The sequence below is a fragment of the Myripristis murdjan genome, chromosome 3 (genome assembly GCF_902150065.1).
Source record: "Myripristis murdjan chromosome 3, fMyrMur1.1, whole genome shotgun sequence".
Lineage (NCBI taxonomy): Eukaryota > Metazoa > Chordata > Actinopteri > Holocentriformes > Holocentridae > Myripristis > Myripristis murdjan.
The window spans coordinates 29,309,986-29,332,328 of NC_043982.1; the positions used below are offsets into that span (position 1 = coordinate 29,309,986).

General features: G+C 41.2%; 1 protein-coding gene across 1 annotated transcript in view; it reads left to right on the top strand.

The window, feature by feature from the left end:
* Window positions 1-2,789: 2,789 nt before the first annotated feature.
* The window catches only part of syt9a (synaptotagmin IXa), a 37,724-nt gene continuing 18,170 nt past the window's right edge, over window positions 2,790-22,343 (top strand). The window contains exons 1-4 of the mRNA XM_030045692.1: window positions 2,790-2,937; window positions 17,913-18,143; window positions 18,246-18,396; window positions 19,116-19,671. Of these exons, the coding sequence (XP_029901552.1) occupies window positions 2,790-2,937; window positions 17,913-18,143; window positions 18,246-18,396; window positions 19,116-19,671 (1,086 nt within the window). The remainder of the gene's footprint in view (window positions 2,938-17,912; window positions 18,144-18,245; window positions 18,397-19,115; window positions 19,672-22,343) is intronic.

Genomic DNA, 22,343 nt, shown 5'->3' on the forward strand with positions numbered 1-22,343 from the left:
AATACAGAGGAACTTCCAGTTACATTTTTTGTTAACACGTGAATCCCTATACCGCTCCCTTAAGTCAAAGCAGGGCAGAGGTGGGGTCAGCTCACACTGGGCTGAGCAACAGCTGAATACTGGAATGCAGGTTATGACTGTCAAATGTGTCACAGGGAGCTGCAGGCATTCCTCAGATTGGCCTTTTATCACTCTGTGAGTGCCGCAATTGGTGTTGATCTGCTGAGTCACCAGCCGGTAAACCACAAAAGACTTTAGTCCATGGGCAAAAGAAAGCAAGAGCGTGAGAGAGAGAGAGAGAGAGAGAGAGAGATGTTTGATAGGAAGCAATTCTATTTGGTGTAGCATAACAAGGACAGAAGTGGAAAAGATGAGTAAAATTAAAGAATGGAAAGAAAAATGGCTGGGTGATAATGGAAGGTGAAGATGAGGTGAGAGGCTGACAGAGTGAGAGTAGGAGAGAGGGAGAAACAGCTGAAGAGGCCCTTCTGTCTTTTATAGTTGCCATGGACACCAAGAAAGCTGACTTACAGCTTTGTGAAAGAAATATTTGGATGCACAACACACATAAACACACACATAGAAAGCATGACCTACCCCTCTCTCCAGTCACATCTCTCTCCTCTTGAATTGTTCAAGGAACACAAATGTGTATTAAATAGCATGCTAAACACTGCAGAGTTCTCTCCTGTGCACTGACAAAGTGTGTTTGGATGCCTATTAGGATGTCGTTAGGTATGAAAGCACGTGACAACATTTGTAAGACAGCAGTGCTATAGAATAAATGCTCACAGTGTACAGCTCATTAGCATCTGTATGTGTCTTTGATGGTAGATTTCTGCTGGGCTCTTTGTTCTTAGTAGAACAAGCAAGAAAAACACCAACACAGCAAGCCCACTTATCTCTGCTATTCCTTAAAATTCCTCACCACCACCCCCTTCTCTCTCTCTCTCTCTCTCTCTCTCTCTCACACACACACACACACACACACACATTCTCTGTTTTCTCGGCTCCTCACACCAGGTGAGATCAGATTAGGTGGACCTGAAAATATGAATTAATTTCGGTGTGTGACTGCCTGCTGATAAACTGCAAATATGCAAACATGCAGGCAATTTACAACTGATTGCATATTGCAGCATTAATTATATAAGTTTTCCATCAGATTCTAGAAATTACCATTGAGTGTGGCAGATTCTGAGATTTTAATCTAACAATATGACAAATACACTGTGGAGAGGGAATGTTTCAGACCAGGAAGCTATGTTCTGGTCTCCTTTTCCCTCTCAATATACTCTTTTTTATTTGTTAGGACAGATTGTTTCAAACAGAAAAATTTAATCATTACATCTCAAGGGATGATAGAGTATGGCAGATGTCTTTGCATGATGCGTACAACTGGTTTCACAGCACACAACCAGAGTATTATATATTGGTGCATATGCACACTCATCTCTCTCTCTCTCTCTCTCTCTCTCTCTCTCACACACACACACACACACACACACACACACACACACACACACACAGACAGACACAAAATGCCATGTAATAATTACTGCACCAGAAAGTCACTGAAATGAAGTGACTGCCTGTCTGTGTGCCCTCAGACAGGATGTTTTCTGGTCAGCTGAGCAAACCTTTAATATAACTTCTGAACCCCTACAATGCAGTTCTCCAAAATATTGGCATTATTTCTCACATGTGAAGTATAGAGAGCTTTAACATAGATAGGGAAGGATATGTCCAGAAACCTGCAGAGTTGAGTATAGGCAATGCAAATAGAACATACAAGTCCCCCCATGTGTGCGCGTGTGAGAGACTGTGTTTTGCGCGCACATGTTAGAGTGCGCGTGTCCGTGCGCTGAAGAGATCACAGGGTAACTGAGTGACTTTCAGCTGATGAGCGGGATGAATCCCCTTGCTTGCTGGAGTCGTGCGGTTCCTTTAAGCTAAATTACGCCAGACTTACACATGTAGCGCATTAGAGTCTTATAATCCATGTTTCTTGTCTAGGAGGGAACTGATCACTGATAAATAAATAAATATATAAAACAACTTGTAAGCCTCCGATTGGTCACATGCAAGCACGTAACACCACACCAGGTTCGTTGTAGCAGAGTAGGCTACTACTCACTAGCATTTGTTGCAGGTGGTGCGCACGAAATCTGCTATTTCTCCATAAAATAGTGTTGCTCAATTTCCCCCTACACTTTTTTGCAGAGAAATAAATAACAGCGTTTGCCCGGTGCCAAGAATCACTGTAGCGTGAGTCCGGCTTCACAGCGCGCGCGTGGACACACGCACCACACACACACACACACACACACACACACACACACACACACACACACACACACACACACACACACTCACACACACACACACACACACACACACACACACACACACACACACACACACACACACACTTAAGCACCTCGGGCAGCGCAGGGCACCGCAGCAGCAATGCCTGGATTCAACCGGTGGCTTTTGTTGTTCAGACCAGTGATTATGTGTGGCAAGCTGATTTAACCAAATGTTAAATGGACTTCCTTTTCCATGTATGGAAAAAGCTACTTCGTTTCTGGATTACATGGACTACTGCCTCTCATCCTCGCTGATACACCGTGTCTCCATCGTCTCCGGGTTTGGTAGGCGTGCCGGTGGATGAGTGGTTGACTAAAGAAGCCGTGTTGAGCAGCGTGGAACAGGCGATTCTCTGGCGGGCGGAGCAGTGTGGTGGTGGTGCCTAAGAGACCCTCCATTTATAAGGATGCTGGTGGGAAATGCCTGGCGACAGAGATGACGAGATTTGTCAAAAGGCACTTGAACTCCTGTCAGATCTTTGCTCGAAAGGGGAAGTGCAGAACGAAAACTGCCTGGATTTCATTTACTATTTCCGAGACCTTGCCAGGCCACGCTACAGTGATTCAGGTGAGATATAATTTGCACACTTTCTTCAAGGGTTGCGCTGATCACTCCGAATGTGCATGTGACTTAGGAGACCGAACAGCGCGCCCCTGAAACCTAGTTTACAATAGTGGGTGGTCCATCAAGTTATTAAGCCTAACTTGTTGCGCTGGTGTGGTGCTTTTAAAGCTTTTGTTTGTGGTATTCTTGTGGTACCATTGTTTCCCACTTATGAACCCATGTTATACCGATTAATTTATTTGATTAATATCTCAACTTATTTCGGCGACAGCTTGTCCGTTGACATTCAGTTTGTTAAATTATAAATCCTGATGTCTTGCAATAGATCTAAATTCTATCGTAGATATTTTTTTTCATGGTCACTATTCATAGTTATGCAGGCAGATGGTGGCAGCGCCTTGGAATGAAAGTGAGGGCGTGTGATTATTACGTGGGCTACCTTTTCTCCTCAGTCTTCTTAAGGAGATGGAAAGGCTACGGTAAAGAAAACTGCATTTGTATCGCCGTCCTTGTATGATTTGAGCTTACACGTGCATAGAGACAGTGGCACATACAGCGCTATAACTATCCCTTCAAAGTTAACAAAGACATTCGTGAAACATTTACTGGTGATAATGTGGACGCAGCCTATGGACTATGTGCCAAATACACAACCATATCAGTCAGGGGCAGGGAGGACAGCATGCCGGCATGCGTTTGGGGCATACATTGTGAAAACCTGCTCGCAGTGTAGCGTGCATGTAAAGAGTTAATGGGTTCATTCGGTGATTTTTTTCATCATCACCAACAGCAACACCTCATCATCTTCATCTGAACCGCGTGCGTGCGTGAGGGAGAAAGATAAGAGCGAGGGAGGGAAGAGAGGAGATGTGTGAGGGGACACAAACTGGCGCAAAAGAGTTATCCAGCTTTCCACTTAATTGCGTGGTCACACGGTCCTCACTCTGCCTTTCTACATTCTTCTCCTCCTAATCTTTCTCATCCTTGTTCACTCTTTTCCCTTGTCTCTCAGCCCTCTGCCCACCCCTTTGTCCTCTTCCCAGTCTTGCCTTTCCTTTGCGCTGACAGATGTAGAAGTGGAATGTCTTTCGGTGGTAGTGGGGTTACTGAACCGCAATCAGGATGGCTTGCCTTAAGGATTAATATCAGATCCAGCTGCTCTGTGTCATCCAGCATAGTGGCAGAACACTTGCATTGACAAGGGAAGCAGATAGAAGAGAGTGGGCAGGCATTGGTAAAAACTGCCATGTATATTGGTGATTCTGATACCACAAATCATTGGCAGATACGATCTAGAATACAGGGTTAGGTACAGTACAGAACTGGTTGGGGTTCAGTGTCTTCTTCAAGGATATGACATGTATGTGTGACTTTCATGAATATGTCTGGACAGGGCATCAAACCCTAACCTGGCACTTTGGCAACTGCAGCCAATTATGGGTAAACGTCTGCTCAGATATACAGGAAAAAAATAACAAAAAATGAACAATTAAAAGTAATTGCGGCACATGTCTCCAAATCTGTGTTTAAGGGCCTGTGGCAGGTGAATAGTGCTGTATCGACTTTTTTTCCCTTCATTTCTGACCTTGCAGCAATCAATTATATTTCCTCGCTTTTCATGGTGTGATCAAAGTCAATAAAATTACTCATATCACTTGTGAGGCACTAAGACACAGCATTTGAACAGCATGAGACAGTAGTTCCTGAATGCGGTCTTCAGGGCCTAAACCCCTGCTGGCTTTCATTCATGTAATAGAGATTGATCAAGATGTACAAGAGGTTAATGCAATTAACTGGCTGATAGGATACAGAAACGGCAGGAGGCTACTCAAGATCTGGAGCGGGGAACTACACACACAGTATAGTGCATGATAAAGATCTGATGTGTGGCTATTAATTGTAACGGTCAGGGGAATTGTGCAACTTCCCATGATTGTTTTAAGAGAGATTTATTATATTTTTTTTACACTCATTAAAACCCTGTAGGTAATGAAAAAATTTTTTGGGATTATTTACATATAATCAATACAAGTGCCAAATAACACAAAATATTGCAAGTAGTACAACAGCTATACCAAAACAGCACCCTAAGGAATCATAACTGTGTGGAGCACAGTGCTGAGGGCTTGGAGGCCTCTATCACTCCTGGTCAGTGGAATAATAATAATAATAATAATAATAATAAAAAAAGTAGGGTTATTTCCTGAACTCTGCATGCAATCTGTCCCATCCCTTCCAGCTGCTACTTTCTGAAGTCTGATACATTTTTTGTTTAGCTTGTCAGATTGAGTCATGGCTATTTTGGGCAGAATAGATTAGGGTGTACTGTCAATCATTTTCATCCTAAAACAATATCTATAGGTACACAGAGTCATGCTCATAGAGATGGTCTTAAAGCAACACAGGCTCAATATTCATGAGATATTACCAGTGTTGTCAAACTCTTTTTGTGGGACTTGACAAATGAAAAAAACATTGCAGGAGCTAGAGGTTCCAAATATTGCTTTTTCAGCACTAGGTTATACGCTACTCCTCCTTTGAAGGCCCTGTGTTCTAAAATTGGTCCAGTTGCTTTGTTGTGATGCAGTCTCTGCAAATACTTCCAGATGACTATAGATTCTTCTGCAGCAGGCAGTACTGAGGCAGCCTGCCAAGGTAACTGTGGGCTCCAAGATCAATGTCTTGGGATGGGGTGCCCCTCAACCTCCCCATGATATTCTCCAAAATCACACACGTATAAATACTCCGATATCCACTGACTTTCTGAGCTCAGTAACAACAGCTAGACTGAATGTCTGTGTGAAATCTTATCACAGTGGCCCTAGATTAGACAATCCTGTGGGTTGTGGAGTCACAGATCTTGATTATGCACAGAAATATGTATAATATATAATTTCTGTCTCCTTGCTCAAGGAAATATTATTTTCAGTCTTTTCAGATTTGTTATGGCTGATACAAGAAGTGTGAGTGTGACATGGCATGACAGTCACACATGATAAAGAACTAACATATATACAGTTTTTTAACCTTCCTTAGATAATGTTTCATCTCAGGTATTGCCCAGCTTTACATCAGATGTGTAGCACAGCTTTCCAGTGGGGATTTACTTCAAAATGTTTCCTGGTTGCATAAGATGTTCTGTGATTTTAGTTATACCCTTAAAGCAAATTCTCCATTTTTTTGAGAAATCCTGTGTCCATCACATCAGCCATAAAGAGGTGGTATCATCAAAGAGAGACTCAAAATAAAAGTAATTCTGAAATTCCACATCGCTCATTCCGTAGGAAGCAAAAGTTTTTGAATAATGTTTAGACACTAATCTGTATGAAATAGAATATAGACTCTAACTTAAGCAATGCATGTATCTGAATACTCCATGGAGATCAGAAATGAGAAAGAAATGTGCAAGGGCAACAGAAAAAAAAGAGTTCTGCAAAAAGAGGCTAGAAAAAAGGGGGATAAAATAAAAGGACATAATACATTTTTTATTCAAACTTTATAATGACACATGGTGGTAGCTCTGTTTTGATGTTAACTGTCATTACATATAGTATATAGTGTCTGTGCCATTTGTGACGTACCACGGACATTTTCATTTGGGAACCATATACAGTCTATGCTTGAGATAAGAGATTAGAAGTTGGCTAGATATTTTCTAATCAAAATCGTAATGTATTTCTACTGAAAATGGGATTTGCCAGCAAAACACTGGCAAACAGTGGAATTAGTGCTTTGCGCCTGTACCCACAATTTCTCCTTTGGAGTGTTCGGATTTCAAGTTTTTCTAGAGGTCTGTTGAATTGTAGCGCAGCCTAACAGAGCTATTTTATTCACCATTAACATTTTTCTACCACTGGGACGTGCATACACATCATCAGGTCTAGGTGGTAATTTACTCAGTCTCATGGCATAAGTGATAAATCACATTATGTCTGTAGAAACGTGCATATGTATAGCTTATACACTAAACTGTGTTCAGGGACAATTAGTAATAACAAATAAATAAGCATTCTTAGTATTAGTAATAATAAATGAACAATAAATGAGGCCGTTAACCATTTTTCAGGGGAACAATGGGTAAAAAGACAGAATGCTGCATTCATCATTGAAGCCATGATTTCAAGAAAGGACCCACTATCAACCACTAACATATATCATGCACTGAACCTGCATGGCAGTAATGTCCTCTTTGTTTATGATTGCTGTCAAAGGAGGTGATCTCAGCTGATCTGGTACCAGCACAAATGTTGTTAAAACTCCTTTCAGGATATTAAAACAGATGAATGTTACACTCAAACAAAACATGTTCATTATAACATTATATTTATGCAATGTTTCAGTGCATCCTCAGGCATCCTCATGCCATTCAGGTGTACATTAGCACATTTTGTTTCAAGGATATTAAAACAGAACACTAGTTGTAAGGTTAGTGATTGTTTTGCCAGATTGTATTGTATTTACCATTATCTGGTGATTGCAAAGCAACCGTCTACAGTGTTTTACCCTGCGGTGGATGTATGTGAATGGTTCTGTTTGAGATTAGATTTAATTAAGATGCAGTCAATGAGCATCTGTGAGACTTCATATCACTTATGAGCAGACTTTGCCTTTTAAAAGATAGCAGTTAGTCATGTTGCAGGCTGCATTCAGTTAGGCTGTTATCTCGTTGTTGAGTGATTACACAAATCGTCACTTAATCATTTCCTCTGCCTTATAAAAACTTAGGGACTCATAAGTACAAAGAAAATGAGGAGGGGATGCATAGCATATGCAATGTGTATGCCAGTGATAGCCATGTTACTGGAAAACCCACTAGACAGAAAGAGATAGTCTTGTATTCTAGGAAATTACCACATCACAGAAATGTTCTCCATCTTGATTCAGTCAGCGCATACTGGAATGTGTCCTATACACTAACCTAAATGGATTAAGCATATGAGAAATTCATAGCTCCTTCCCAATCTAAACCTAAAAGAAACCAATATAAGAAGCACACAAGTAGGTGGTTTGGACATAAATATGTTCAACCCACATTATGCAATATCTGACATCTTCATGCTTCAAAATGTTCTTAGTAAACTGCAATGCATAATTTCTAGTTTGAACTGATACTAATAAAAAAAATACACTGAAAATTTCCCATCATGTTTCTGGCAACCTGAATTGCTGGGTTAACCGGTGACATCTAGGAACAGGCCACATGATAAGCAAGAACGTAAAGTGGTAACGGCCAGACAGTGCTAATGGCCAAACTACAAGATGCAAGTGTGGCAAAGACAGCAAGAATCTGTGCAGCCTCAAAATCCATCAGCCAGGTTGCCCAGGATTTGGCCAGGATTCACCCCACAGGGCCCATTCCCCCCACACACCTATACCCCCATCTCTATGCAGAGTAGTTTGACAGTGGATAAAATGGCCTCCACCAAACAACAAGAGTGAATAGCAGCAGTTTGAAGATGTGTTGAATCCTACAAACAACACCTAAGAGCAACACAGACAGGCTGCATGCTGTGCCAACCACCATTGTCAGCTATGTGTCTGAGAGATTCGGCCAGGTCTAAATGGGGAACAACACGAAACCCTACAACGAGAACCGCAGGGCCACCAAAATACAACAATTTCTCAGCAGGAGCTGAGAACTCTTAGGAAGAAGTGCAAGGTGGCGAGTGAAGAGGAACACCAGCCACTAGTAGAACTGCAAGACATCCTAAAAAAAAAGCTCATGATTCTTTGCAGGGCAGAGTGGTGTAGTGGCATTGCTGTGGCTGAAAGTAGGCAGCTGCAGAGGCTGTCACCACAGCCATCCCTTTTCTCAAAGCTGGAGTGAAGCCATGTTCACTACCACAAACAAGCCCAGACATGATCATCTCACATTCCACTCAGCAGGTGGACATGTGGGAACATTATCATTGAATGATTGAGATCGATGGTTATGTCGATTTTTTTTTTTTCATTTTTTCCAGACTGATAAACGAATGGGGCTCTAGTTTCCCGGCGCAGCGCGGGGTGGCGCAGTGAGGCGAACCCCGCGCAGAGCTAGTTTCGACCGGCGAAACGGCAGAGGCGGACAGTTTCCAAGTTTCGCAGGCGGAGGTTCGCCGAGTTGGGAGTGGCGGCGCAGCGGGGGGAGGTGCCGACAGATTCAGCTTGGCGCAGTGACAGTTTTGTGCCAAAAGGCTTCGCCGAGGTGCGGCAAAAGCTCGCCATCTGAAACCACGTCTACTTTCAGCGCAAGGCGGAGCGGAGCCGCGCAGTCGAAGTTTGGCTGACTGGCGCACATCACCAAAACCTCACAATCAGCACAAACGGTGCCAATCTCCTTTGATCTGACATCAGCTGTGACGGGACAGTTGATATGGAGATATATGTATGTGCTGATTGTGATCGTAGCATTGAATAGTGTTTTTTTTTTCGGTATTTATTGCATTGTTCATGTTCCTGACATTCCGGAAGCCTGCCTGTGAGGTTTTGGTGACGTGTGCGCACTGCTCGCCGGTCTCCGCTCCGCGCCTGTCTCCTGAGCTCCGCTCCGCCTGCGGCAATAGACCTCCATGTCAGCTGTGTAAACTTTCATTACGCCTTCACGCAGCGCATTTTAAAGGCAAGGACAGTGGCTCATTTGATTGGTTACATGTGAATCGGCTGTGTCAAACCCACTCCACGCCTTCTCTCCTCCTCTCCGCCGGTAGGAGGGACGGCGGAGTACTTGCGCCACCGAGAACGGCGTGCCAAACTTGGAAAATCTGCCTGGCCACACCCAGTTGGCGAAGCGCATCTGCGCTACGCCCCCGCCTCGCCTCGGCTGCGAAACTAGAGCCCATGGTGTCTAATCAACCAGTGGTGGTTGATTAGTTGTCATAGATGGAGTGATCCCGAGCGACAGCAACATCAGGGAGAAGGAACACGAGAAGCTTGAAAAATACCACTCTCTCACACACACACACACACACAGTTATGTTATAATTGGCCTTATAGTTCAACGTCTTTTGTATTATCCAATGTATCTTAGAACTCAATGTCCTTTCTATTATCCAATGTATCTTATAGCTCATATCTATAGAACAGCTTGTCCGCTTGGAGCTGGCTCAGCATAACAGAGAACAGACAAAACAGGAGCCAGATGTACCTTCTCTATCTTGTTAGTTAGGTCTGCTGCATTAGATACATGCCCAGTCAACCTTCACACACTAGCATAGCACATTACAGAAACAAGGCATGGACAGTGGTTGGCCTGTCCATGTCCGGGTAACTGGCCAATTATACTCGGTTGCATGTAAGTCCAACCTCTGTACAGGGCAGGCCCAGCCCAAGAAGATAAATGTGTATCATTTCCTAATATTGGGGCTCATTCTGACTGAGATCCTACAACAGCTCTGTCACCCTGAGCCCAGCGCTGCCTTACTTAATATGTGACCATAATAAATATTTCATCTGAGAACTGAAGATGTACACCGGTTTGTTCTTGGGCTTTCAACAAAAGAATCAGGAGATAACACTTAGATTCATAAGTAGCTATTTGGTATTTAGACAGTGGCACAATATTCATAATTTTGCCCTTGTATACCGGTACAGTGGATTTGAATTAGAGTAATCAAGACGTGATTGAAATGTTGACTTGCACCTTTAATTAAGAGGGTGGAACCAAAATATGGCATTAACCATTTAGGAATTATAACCATTTTCATACATTGCCATTGTTACCGATAGCTGTCAGTAGTTATTTATCTGGTCATTGTTTTATACAGAACCTATGACTGATTGATCTTTAAAAAGATTGTTTTTGGTCATCACCCTCTTCTCAAGAACATTCATTGTGAAAGAGCCTTGTCTGATTGCTGTGAAAGTGAGAACCAAGCATGAATCACAGAACACTTGATGACTCTGTTGGTTCTCACCTCACATCACTGACCATGGTGACTGGAGGACCATGTGCTGGTATAAGGAAATACACTGCAATATTACTCAGTGTCATTTAAACCATACCTTTATTTGGAAGAATAAAGGCTCCTGTAAAACACTTACATTCATCCACTGATTGCCTCAGCTTCTTGCCACCATTAGGCTAAATTATGTGAGCTGTATAGTGCTGTTGATTGAGTACTTAATTCTTATTTTTTTTCTTATATGAAATTGACTATTGGATCTGTTTGATGACTTTAAGCAACTCTGCTTTCATTTGATGAGAGGCTCATTAACCTCATCAGTAATTATACTCTATCTTGCCATGTTAAGTTGGTTTACTGATCTACTTTGTGGTCCCTGCTTCAAACCACCTCATTAAGACAGAATGTAGTTCACCTTTGCTAGCCAGTTGATGTAATTTAAACCGTACTGCTACTGTCTTCCAATTATAGAGCTGATGCTGGGGGAAATAAATGTTTTTTGTTCAGGTACTGTGTGGTGAATTCCATTATTTCCTCTTACACAGAACAAAGAATTGTTTCCAAATATGTAACAATTATGTTCATAATACTGCCATGATAAAACAACCAGCATTCTTATGATCAGCCAGCACAAAGTCAGCAGCTTTATCAACTACATTTTTCACAGCTGGCCTAGCAAACAGTGTCAATACAGAATGAGAATAAACAACAGAATCATTATTTTCTAATGTACTTTTGTTGCCTTATCCACAGTTGGTCATCTTTACACTGACCAGCACACATCTATGTCTGCCAAAATTATTCTTGCACTATTTTTATATTCTTTTCCAATGAAACTAAGTTTTAGGCAAGAAGATACAAGCTCCCCTTTCTTTGCTGATCATCAAACAGCGATTGCTCAAATAGCTTGAACTTCTTGAGATAAAAAATGTTATGGCCTTCATGTGTTACACAGCAATTACGAGGGAAATTCATGCTATGCATAAGAGATACCAAAATGTTTGCACTGGCTCTGATTTCTGGTTATACTAAATTGTAGTTGCCATTCAGTTTTAATGTCCAGAATTCCTGGCCACTTAGGCTGCTTGTTGCCTGTACTTTTGACTTGTGTCCAATACAATTAATTCCAGTGTTCTTGAGCATCACATATGCTTACCACTACATAAGGAAGAACTTTATAGTTTACTTTATTGCAGGTAAGCAAAAACTTGCAAACAAACAAAATATTCCACAATTCCACAAACATGGATGAAAGTGGGTAAAGACAAAAAAGATCTGAAAACTGAAAGAGCCAGTACCTTTTACCCGTATGCTTAAATCTCTATTAATATGATTTTTTGCAAGTCTCAAGTATGTCTCAAGACTGGCACTCAGTACTTGACTCTGATCGGTCAATTAAAGCATTCTTTTGTGCATTATTTCGGAGTAACAGATTATTGTCAAGACTGTTGTTACTGGATCACTTCACGAGATAAAATGTTGCAGAGTGTTGTAGGCTAATGGTAGCAAGCGAGCCTCATGTACAGAAAGAAGTCAGTTTTGAAGCTTACTGGCAACACCCAGTTTTAGAAAGACAGACAGGGAAAGGAGAAGCAAGATAATTCCAGCAATAGCAGCAGGTGAGCGCCTCTGCCAGCCAGCTGCCTGCCTAACCTTGAGAGGTAAACAGTTAATTGCATAATTTTTCATCTTTGGCTTTAAGGGAGGGTTGGCTGTCAGGTCTTTCCCAGTTAAAAGTCCAAGTAAAGTCACACATTGTTGGTGTTCAGTCTCAGTCTAGTGTACAATCATCAATTTTGTGACTTGACTCCAAGTTAAGTCCAAGTCTTACAACATGAGTGCTAACCTATTTCACAAATATTCACACCATCCGCATTGTATTTCCATAGTAAGGAAGGTATCAAGTTCATCAACCTTATACTGGTAAGAGATGCCACTACCATAGTAACTGAATTGAGTAATATCAGCATTGAAAAGGTAATTATAGCGTAGCAAGTGAACCTACTGGCAACCATCTTTTAGGACTTTATTGACGCTTCCATTGTTAACAAGCTCCTGGATGTTTTTAGGTGGATTTCTCTCTGTCTTGTTGTGCACGGCGCACAGCAACAACGCAGGGGAAGTAACACATCAAATTAATTAAAATCATCGGAGTGCTAATCCTAATTATCTGCATTGTAGTCTACACAGTTATTGAGCAACATTCATGGCAGAGCCACCAACAAGCTATCAGGGAAGGCTCAACTGATCTGAAAGCATTTTTTTTTTTTTTTTTTTTTTTGAATGCTGTGAAAACTTCTGTCGGCACAGCGACATGAGTGAAACTGTACAGCTGTTTCCAGGCAAGGTGAACAATGCTCTAGTTTGCTGTGAAAGGTCCATGCCAGTTCTACCCACTTCCATTTCTATGGGTACTACACAGAGCAGATTCACCAAATTTCACCCTCCTACCACCAAATACATCCAATATAATATGGGAAAACACTATCTTAATATGTAGCTTTATTCCAATATAACAACAGGATATTCAGTCGAGGTAAAAATAGCTGAGGCATTGTGTTTATTTCAGATATGTTACTCATTAACAGTCATGTTCACAAATGTCTTTCAAACAGCAACCATTGCTTATAGTACACCTATAGGGTTTGCATTAAGGTGTGTTCAAACCGGACGCGATAACGCAAATTCGCGCGTCAAGTTTACATTAAAAGTCAATGCAAAGACGCGATGACGCGCAAATTCGGGTCGGGCGGCGCGTTTCGCACAATACACGCGACGCGTTGACGCTTCGACGCGTTGACGCTTCATCGCGTCGCGTTGACGCTTCATTGCGTCGCGTTGGACGCTTTATCGCGTCAAACGCCTCATCGCGCAAGTTGAAAAATTTCAACTTTTGACGCGACATCGCGTGATGCTTTGACGCGATAGCCAATCAGTGTTGATATTCTCCCTACGTCACCTATGTCAAGAACTGCCAAAGGAAATCGAAAAATGGAGGACAATATTATTGTTGCCGTGTGCGGGCTACCGGGCTGCCAGGCTGCCGTGTGCGGGCTGCCGGGCTGCCGTGTGCGGGCTGCCGGGCTGCCCTGTGCCGGCTACCGGGCTGCCGTGTGCGGGCTACCGGGCTGCCCTGTGCCGGCTACCGGGCTGCCGTGTGCCGGTAAATGCAATATGTGTCAGTTGCTAATGCAGCTATTGGATGTAATTTACTATTAACCATGCTAGCGGTAACGTTAACCCGGCATATCTAACTCGTATCTAATCCACTTGTCAGTGGATGTGTGTCCACAGATGGAAAAGTCTGCAGGACACCTACATCAGGGAGAGGAAGGAGGGAGAGAGGAGGGCGGATTCGCATCAACGCATCCATCACGCGATAGATGCGATTGAGGAAATAAATGATTCCATGGTCACGCGTTTCGGGCGTTACGCGCGATTTCATCGCGTTCATCGCGTCCGGTGTGAACACGGCTTTACACTACTTGATTTAATGCTTACTAAGCCACCAATAGAACTGTAATGTCCCGGGGGTAAGCTCCCAGCATGCCTTGGGGCGATGGACTGTTGCCCAGTCCCACTTCATTGTTATTCAGTTAAGGTTTTCCCATTGTGCCTGGTAGAGTCATATGTGTTTTGCTTATCATTTAACCTTTGCTTTGTGCTATTAACACTAGTTATAGTTTTACTTAATATGTGCACTGTAACGTCTTCATGATTGATTACTTACCTCCTGCTTTACAAAATATTGTTGTGTCATCTCTGGGTTTGGGTTAGTGTGAAAATAAACGACTTGATAACAGAAGGGGGAGAGCAGTATCATCTCCCCAAACGATAAAGTCAGTTTACCACAACACATTATAAAGGCTTATAACACAACCAAGTCACCAAGTTTATAGTAGAAATGCATGAGGGAAACAAGACCAAGTGAAGTATCAGGCACGTCATATTTACATATTTAAAAAGGGGGCTTTGTGGGTTATGAATTAATAATCCATGTGTTGATGGCAGTTTTTAGCGAAAATTAATATTTAATGGCAAAATGTGACGATGTCTGCACTGTGTATTAATTTTGTGCCAAAAAATTGCTTCAGACTCATCTCTCTCATTAGCCTTTGTCAATAGTCTTTCATGCAGGTGCTTTTTGCTGTATGCATGTATGTATGTACTTATATGTATGTCTGTATGAATATGTATACATATATACACGTCTGTGTGTGGGTATACTTGTATGTTTATTTATATATGTGTGTTTTACTTGCTCTCTCCTGCTCTTCCCTGTCAGTGAAAGGTACTATGTAAATAAAATTTACTCTCTTACTTACGTTAAGAACTCATTAGCTTGTCTTTGAAAGTTTGAGGATGTTGGTTCGATTACAAGACAGATTGCCTGCGGAAGCCATGTGAAGATTGTTTGTGATTTGGTTTTAGCCACCTAGGAGTTCTTTCATCTACTCCTAACTTCTCACAGATTCTCACAGAACTCGTTTTAGAGCTGAAACACTTTGTGAAAAATTCTCACAGGACACAGAAAATTGCAGATCTGCAGAAATCTTTCGTCTCTGTAATGAATAGCTAGGTCCAATTTCTTCTCTGTGATGTATGTGGAATGCATTGTCAAAAGCTTTGTTTCTTCCAGAAACAAGCTGCCTTCGTTCTCAGTTTCTTTTAACTACCCAAAGTGCACTTCTGTAATCCTTCGTAATGGTCGGAACCTTTACAAATGGTATTCATACTCATAGGTTACAGAGATTGGTGTGAGGTAAATTTCAGAGACCTCAGAATAAACAACACCCAGCCACAATGAGTAGACAAGATTGAATGAAAGATGAATGAAACACCTGAATTCAGTGTTTAAGAGATGTGTCCCACTACGTCCATATACCGTACCTCAACACTCCCTAGCTTCTCTTGTACTCCCCACACTAGTAAAATATCAATCACACTATTATAATGTAAACATATGAAACATCACACAATTTTAATTTTCATAGTCAAATACTTATACATTACACTATGCAGAGAATACTTGATATGTACTTTTAGGCTATTTTACAGATAAACCAGATAAATCACCTTCCTAGTTTCCAAACTGCCATCTTTACACAGAAGGTGAAGCTGTAGCCAGAAATGCCTGGTACAAGTGCTCTGTATAGACTGCTTTTTGCAGAAGTGATGCAAGACTGTGGAACTAAACTTCTCTCCTGCCAGTTGGAGTGCCACAGTAAAGTGTTTCTATTACACAACTCTCTCTGTGAATATTTTAAATCTTTAACACAATGTCTGATGCAGAGAGAAACACATAGTCCCACTATCTAATGAAGATTCTAGGTTATCACACATTGTGGAATTCAGCAGAAGCCATGCATTGTCATATAACTGTAAGAGTGAATACTCATGTTCAGAAATCCCTGCATAAAATCACTGTGGAATATGTAAGGTGATTACATTAAAGGTAAGCATATGATGTGAAGCAAAATGCGAATATTAAGCACAAGGTGTAGGTTGCCAGTCACGGAAATTTTAGCTTAAATAAACAAGTAATAAGATTTTGGTCTAGCAAAAGATGAATGATGACTTCTAATTTTATATCAGTTGTTTAAAAAACAACCATGACATTCAAATATAAAATTCACATTAGGTAGCTTCTTGCTTTGGCATGAAACAGTAAGTCTCTGGAATGAATTCCCGTCCCTCATTTTATTCCCACCTACATCATGAAATTTTATGTTGGATATTCATTTATGCTTACATGCGTGTGTGTGTGTGTGTGTATGCGGTATGCGCATGTGCACGTATGTGTGCATGCATTGGTGGGTGAGTGGGGGTGTGACTGGTAATACTGTAATTGTTTTTTTTTTTAAGATGATTTTATTGGCATTTCTACTTTATTTGACAGTCACATAGAAAGACAGGCAAGGCAGGGGAGAGAGAGAGGGAGACATGCAGCAAAGGGCCTGAGGTTGCATATGAACCCAGGACGCTGTGCTCAGGGCTCAGTCTTAACACATGGTGTGCGCTCTTATCTGGTGAGCCACCAGGGCGCTGCCTGTAATTGTTTTTCAGCTGAGTTTTTTTTTTTTTTTTTTTTTCGTACGTTATGTTCTTTTGTCTATCTGCCCAGGGACTACAGATGGAAACTAGCAATAAGCTTGATGTGCTATGATGCATAATTTCTCATCGTTTCTGAGATTTATGTTTTGCTATGCTATGTCCCTAAACAGACATATAATAAATAATATAAATAATAAATTGCTTTGTTGGATAAGCTGTGAGGTATACATAATTTCTTAGGTGGCTTCAATCTAATCTTAAGTTTGAACAAGTTACCCATGCTTGTTTTGGGCAGTACATGTACATGTTGGGTATCTGCTAGAGAACCTCTTGGTGTTCAGTGGGAACTCCTTGGAGTTCTCCGAGAACCCAATGCTTACCCTTTTTATGAAATCACCATTTGTTAATTGCATTTTTTGATTGACCATTCTTTTGTTTGGTGATTTATACAGGGCATATACATACATTTGTATACATACGTTTTTGTTGTTGTTTTTGTTATTTTTTTTATAATACAGGATTTTGGGTGTTCTGTCCTCTATCTTGCATGTATCTTCTCTCTGAATCTCAGCACTGAAAAATCTATCTTAGTATAACAGAGACGTGAGCTGAGACTGTATAATGCCATTAGTTGCCATTAGTTAAATGTTAAACCCTGATGAATTAATTACCAATAGTATTATGGTGTGTGTATGTCATGTACAGGGTTTTATTGCCACATTTGTTTTTCAACATGCTCTACTCCTTCCCTATTATCATCAGCAGAGGATGGAAAATTATAGCATGGAACACGCCACAGCCCCAGGGCTTAGATGAGCCTCCAGAGAAGATAATTAAATCAATGTAGCCAATCCTAATAAGCTTGTGAAGGGTTCAATTGTTACAGTAAAAAATTTTTTTTTAAATAGTGGATGGTAGTGGTATTCCTCTGATGTGTCTTTACTTCGTATATGACAAACTGAAAATTATTTTCTCCTGCTGTTGACCATACTGCACATCTGATCCTTATTTCCTGTCTCTCCTGTCCTCTCAACTTACCAGATATATCAGTGAGTCTACTGTCACTGGTAGTGACTGCTTGTGGCTTGGCGCTGTTTGGGGTCTCCCTCTTTGTCTCCTGGAAACTCTGCTGGATACCATGGAGGGAGCGTGGGCTTTCTCCCAGCACCAAGGAGCCCCATGGGCACCTCAATCCCACCATGAGCCCTCTGCCCTCCCAGCCCCCACCCCGGCAGCCTGTTTATACTGCTGTGGACCCCCCAACCCACACCCGTCGTGAGTCATCGCATTGTTCCATCACCAGAGAGCCCACTCCCATGGCATCTGTGGTGTCAGTGGAGGCTCCGGTAACCCCAGTATCGCCACCACCTGCAGTCATGCCCACACCAGAGGCAGCTATGAAGATCAGTCACACATCTCCAGACATTCCTCTTGATGCCCAGAGTAAAAGCAGGGAAAATGGGGTTCACACTAACCCTCGTATGCAGAGACAGACAACCGAACCCCCACCCTCTGGTCGCTCAATGTCTGAAATTGGGTCAGTATGACATTCTTGTTGAAGTCTTTGTTGCTGTAGGAATTACAAAATTTTTAATTTGATGTGAGACCCATTATCATGTGAAACTTATAGGTTTTGCTGTCCAACTGGTTATTGTGTTGTTGTTTGTATGTAAAACAAACCAATGTGCCTCTTTAAATGCTTTACAGTGGAACATGCTGGGTTTTTTGTTTGTTTGTTTGTTTGTTTGTTTGTTTCATCTAGCTTACCTTGATACAAATGAAACCATAGGCATATGTCAGTGATTTCATAAGTGCACCCAGCTGATAGATAAATGGCTATTTGTCAGAAATAATTAAATTTTCCCCAAAACAAAACAAAGCAGCCGGATAGGCTTGGCTTTTTAAAAGCTCAAAATCTCAGCAGCCATTAAAGTAGCAGTGAATTGACTAGTATTGATCAACACCCCCTGCTGCTGCATTATGATTATTTGCAAGTAAATTAATATATCCTGTATCTGTAAACAATTATTTCCTGTTCCACTGAAGGAAGTTACTTCCCTATTCATCCTAGTATTTGGCACAGTCTCTTTCTTTGGATGCACTTGAATGAGACAGGTGACTATTTTCTCATCCGCATCATGGTAAGAAAGACGAAAAGCTAATTTCCCCCCAAACAACATGTTCCTTTACTGTTCTGTGGTGGTGTTTGTTGTTGTTGATTTTTTCTGTCCATCATCTTTACAGGCAAGGGTCCATTCGCAGACATATGAACCTGTCCAACCCAGACTTCAACGTGGCCCAGTTCCAGAGGCAGGATTCACTCACTGGAATGGGGCTGGGCCTTGGCCGCCTCAAACCTGAGCTCTACAAACAACGCTCACTAGAGGGGGATGAGGGTGGGCGGAGAAGCGGTGGCTGTGGACGCCTCCACTTCATCCTCAAATTTGATTGTGACCTAGAACAGCTGATAGTAAAGATCCACAAAGCTGAGGACCTTCCAGCCAAGGACTTCTCTGGTACCTCTGACCCTTATGTCAAGATCTACCTGCTTCCTGATCGTAAGACCAAGCACCAGACGAAGGTGCACCGCAAGACGCTGAACCCTGTGTTTGATGAGGTCTTCCTGTTTCCTGTGGCATACTCTGAGCTGCCCACACGCAAATTGCACTTCAGCGTCTACGACTTCGACCGCTTTTCCCACCATGACATCATTGGCCAAGTGGTTGTGGATAACTTTCTGGATCTGGTAGACTTCCCACGGGAGACAAAACTTTGCCGGGAAATCCAATATGTTTCCTCGGTGAGTCAGAGCTTCTTCTACATGATCAAAAATGTTGACTACATATATGCATAGTGGTGGTTAAAAGTATATTATTAATATAAAAGGTTTGACTGTATAGCACATTAAGAATCAAAAGTCATATAGTACCTGGGTAAACATGTTTTCATTACTTTGAATTGCTTCTGTTTCATTTAGTCAGTCACAGCTTTTATTCTGTCATATGGGACAGTCCTTCATTTTAGCGCAAGATGTCTGACAGAGGCAATTCACCAAAAAATATGTCTTCATGGGAGGAGAGAATAGACATGATTGCTTGCCAGCTCAGTGAGCTGACAGCTCAGGATAAATAACAGAGGAATCAGTTGGTGTGCTGGGTTAATAGATCTCACTTGAGGAAAAAAAAAATCTCATGATGACTTTGTTCTGTCTCAACATGCAGTGGTTCTGGTGAAATGGAGGATTTTGTAGCCTGAAGCAAAGTCTCTGATCAATACCTTGACATATTCCTTAATAGGTAACTTTGATGGATCGGTCTAACTGGGCTGCTGATGTATTGGAGTTTTATGGTTTTGCAATACATACAGGCAGGGTTTTTTATGACTATTATATTCTTTTTTTTTTTTTGTATAGGCCTGGCTTTTACTTTTTGCTGTTTTATTTTTAGCAGAAGACTGCTTTTGAAATAGTCATTATTTATTTTGAATATGTCAGGTATAGACTGAAAGCAGAGGATTAAGAAAGAAAGAAAGAAAGAAAGAAGGATTATTGCATTCGGAATATTGCAATCCTGGTATTTCAACCAGCCGTGCATATATTACAAGCATATTTGGAAAAGGTGATGTTATAAATGCCAGTTTTTTTTTCTCATAATGGTCACAATTACTGCATTTAGTGTCTCACCTGTGTCTCTCACCTTAACATCTTCATTAGGGAACATAATTATTGCATATATCATTACTTGCACAACCTCTGTGCCCTATTAGGACCACCCATTTACCATAGCAATAAATAAAATCCATGGTGATAACTGCCAAAAGTGGCAGGATTTAGAGGTCATTGGATTGTTGCTTTTTGTGTGTGTCTGTGTGTGAACATTGACTCAACTAATGAGTGGAAATAATCTTGAGGGGTATTTAGCATGCAGTTACCCTTCCTGATGCTGTTATCCCTTATCTGTTACTGTCTTTCTCTATCTATCTCTCTATCTTGTCATAGATAGCATGTATGAACATTAATGAATCAGCTCTTCCACCAATTGCATTGACTGACTAGTCAATACAATCATTGACTCACTTTGCAATGACTGACTGAGCTAAACTAATTATAATATGCCATTGATCCCACTTGCTGAAGTGGCATTCATAAGACTTCCTTGCTGCCATTAATGACAGCGGGCAATTAATTCTTTCCCTCAGCAAGGTCAGTGATAGTGATAGTGTTAAATCAATGAAGCATAGCTGTGCAGGAGAACACATTGACAACTGCTGATCTAGGATGACAGCTATCTATGATAGTATGATTTAGCAAACTCTCATTAAAGTCATTCTTACACAGGCCTGAATGGGAGTGTGTGAATCTGCAGTTGAATATGTTGTTGTGTCTGTCTCTGGGTGAAAGGATTATCCTGAATTGGTATGAATGAGGGCATTCTCACCATTTTGTTGGTGTCCTGGTTTGTTCCACACAGCACATGCAAGTGATTTTTATTTGTCTACACTGCAGCCTTGGTCTCCATGACTTTTTACACTTTTTACAGCTGCCCATATTGCCCATTAATTTGCAATTACATTTAAAAAAGGGATTTATTAACCTAGCTGTACATAATCCCTATTTTATCTTTCCTATTCAAAGTATTTCTTAGACCCGATGTATGACCTGATATTACAGACCCCTTTTATGAAATATTAAAACCTAACTTTTCTCCACTGGGTCATCATTTTTTGTGCACCTCATCGGGCCCTTCTGGTGTGCATGTTTTGGTGTCACTGTTATCATTTCAGACAGTATAAACAGATATATACTTATAGGCATGTATTCAGCAGCATCTTGTTCAAAACAGTTTGTGTACTATGTGGGTGATGGGTCACCGTTGTCTTATTTTTAAAACATAGATATTCAGAGAAGTCAGATTTGAGCAACCACACACACCAATTAAATAAAAGGATGAACGAAGTTAAAAGGTAAAAGTGCCAGAATTGACAAAGAGAAAAATAAATAATTAAACACTAAGAACATTTAAAAGAAAAAGACACAGCAGAACAGGAATGAGGCACTATTTTCTCTCTTAAAAAAGCATTTCTGTCTCAGAAAGAGCATTCACTATCCTGGAGTCCATGTCTTTTACAGCCTATTCAACCTAGCCTTCATTTTGACCTTGACTACCTACAGCTAAATTCAGACACTAACAGTAGTTTTCTGTTACTGGTCAACTCATAATGCTAACACAGGGCATTCTAGTGCTTGCTTTTGTCAATCAGTTAAAGGCATGTTGAAAAATGCTTATTTTTGTTTAGCTTTCTGCACAATCATACGGTATTTGGGCTGTAAAATGACATGAATAAATGTACAGCAGTGAAAAGACCAGCTAATAATAAATAAAAAAAAAACCAAACAACAAAGCATTATTACACTATCAGCTAAACTGGTGGTGCAAATTCTGAGCAATATCTGATTTTTAATCATTTAAGTTT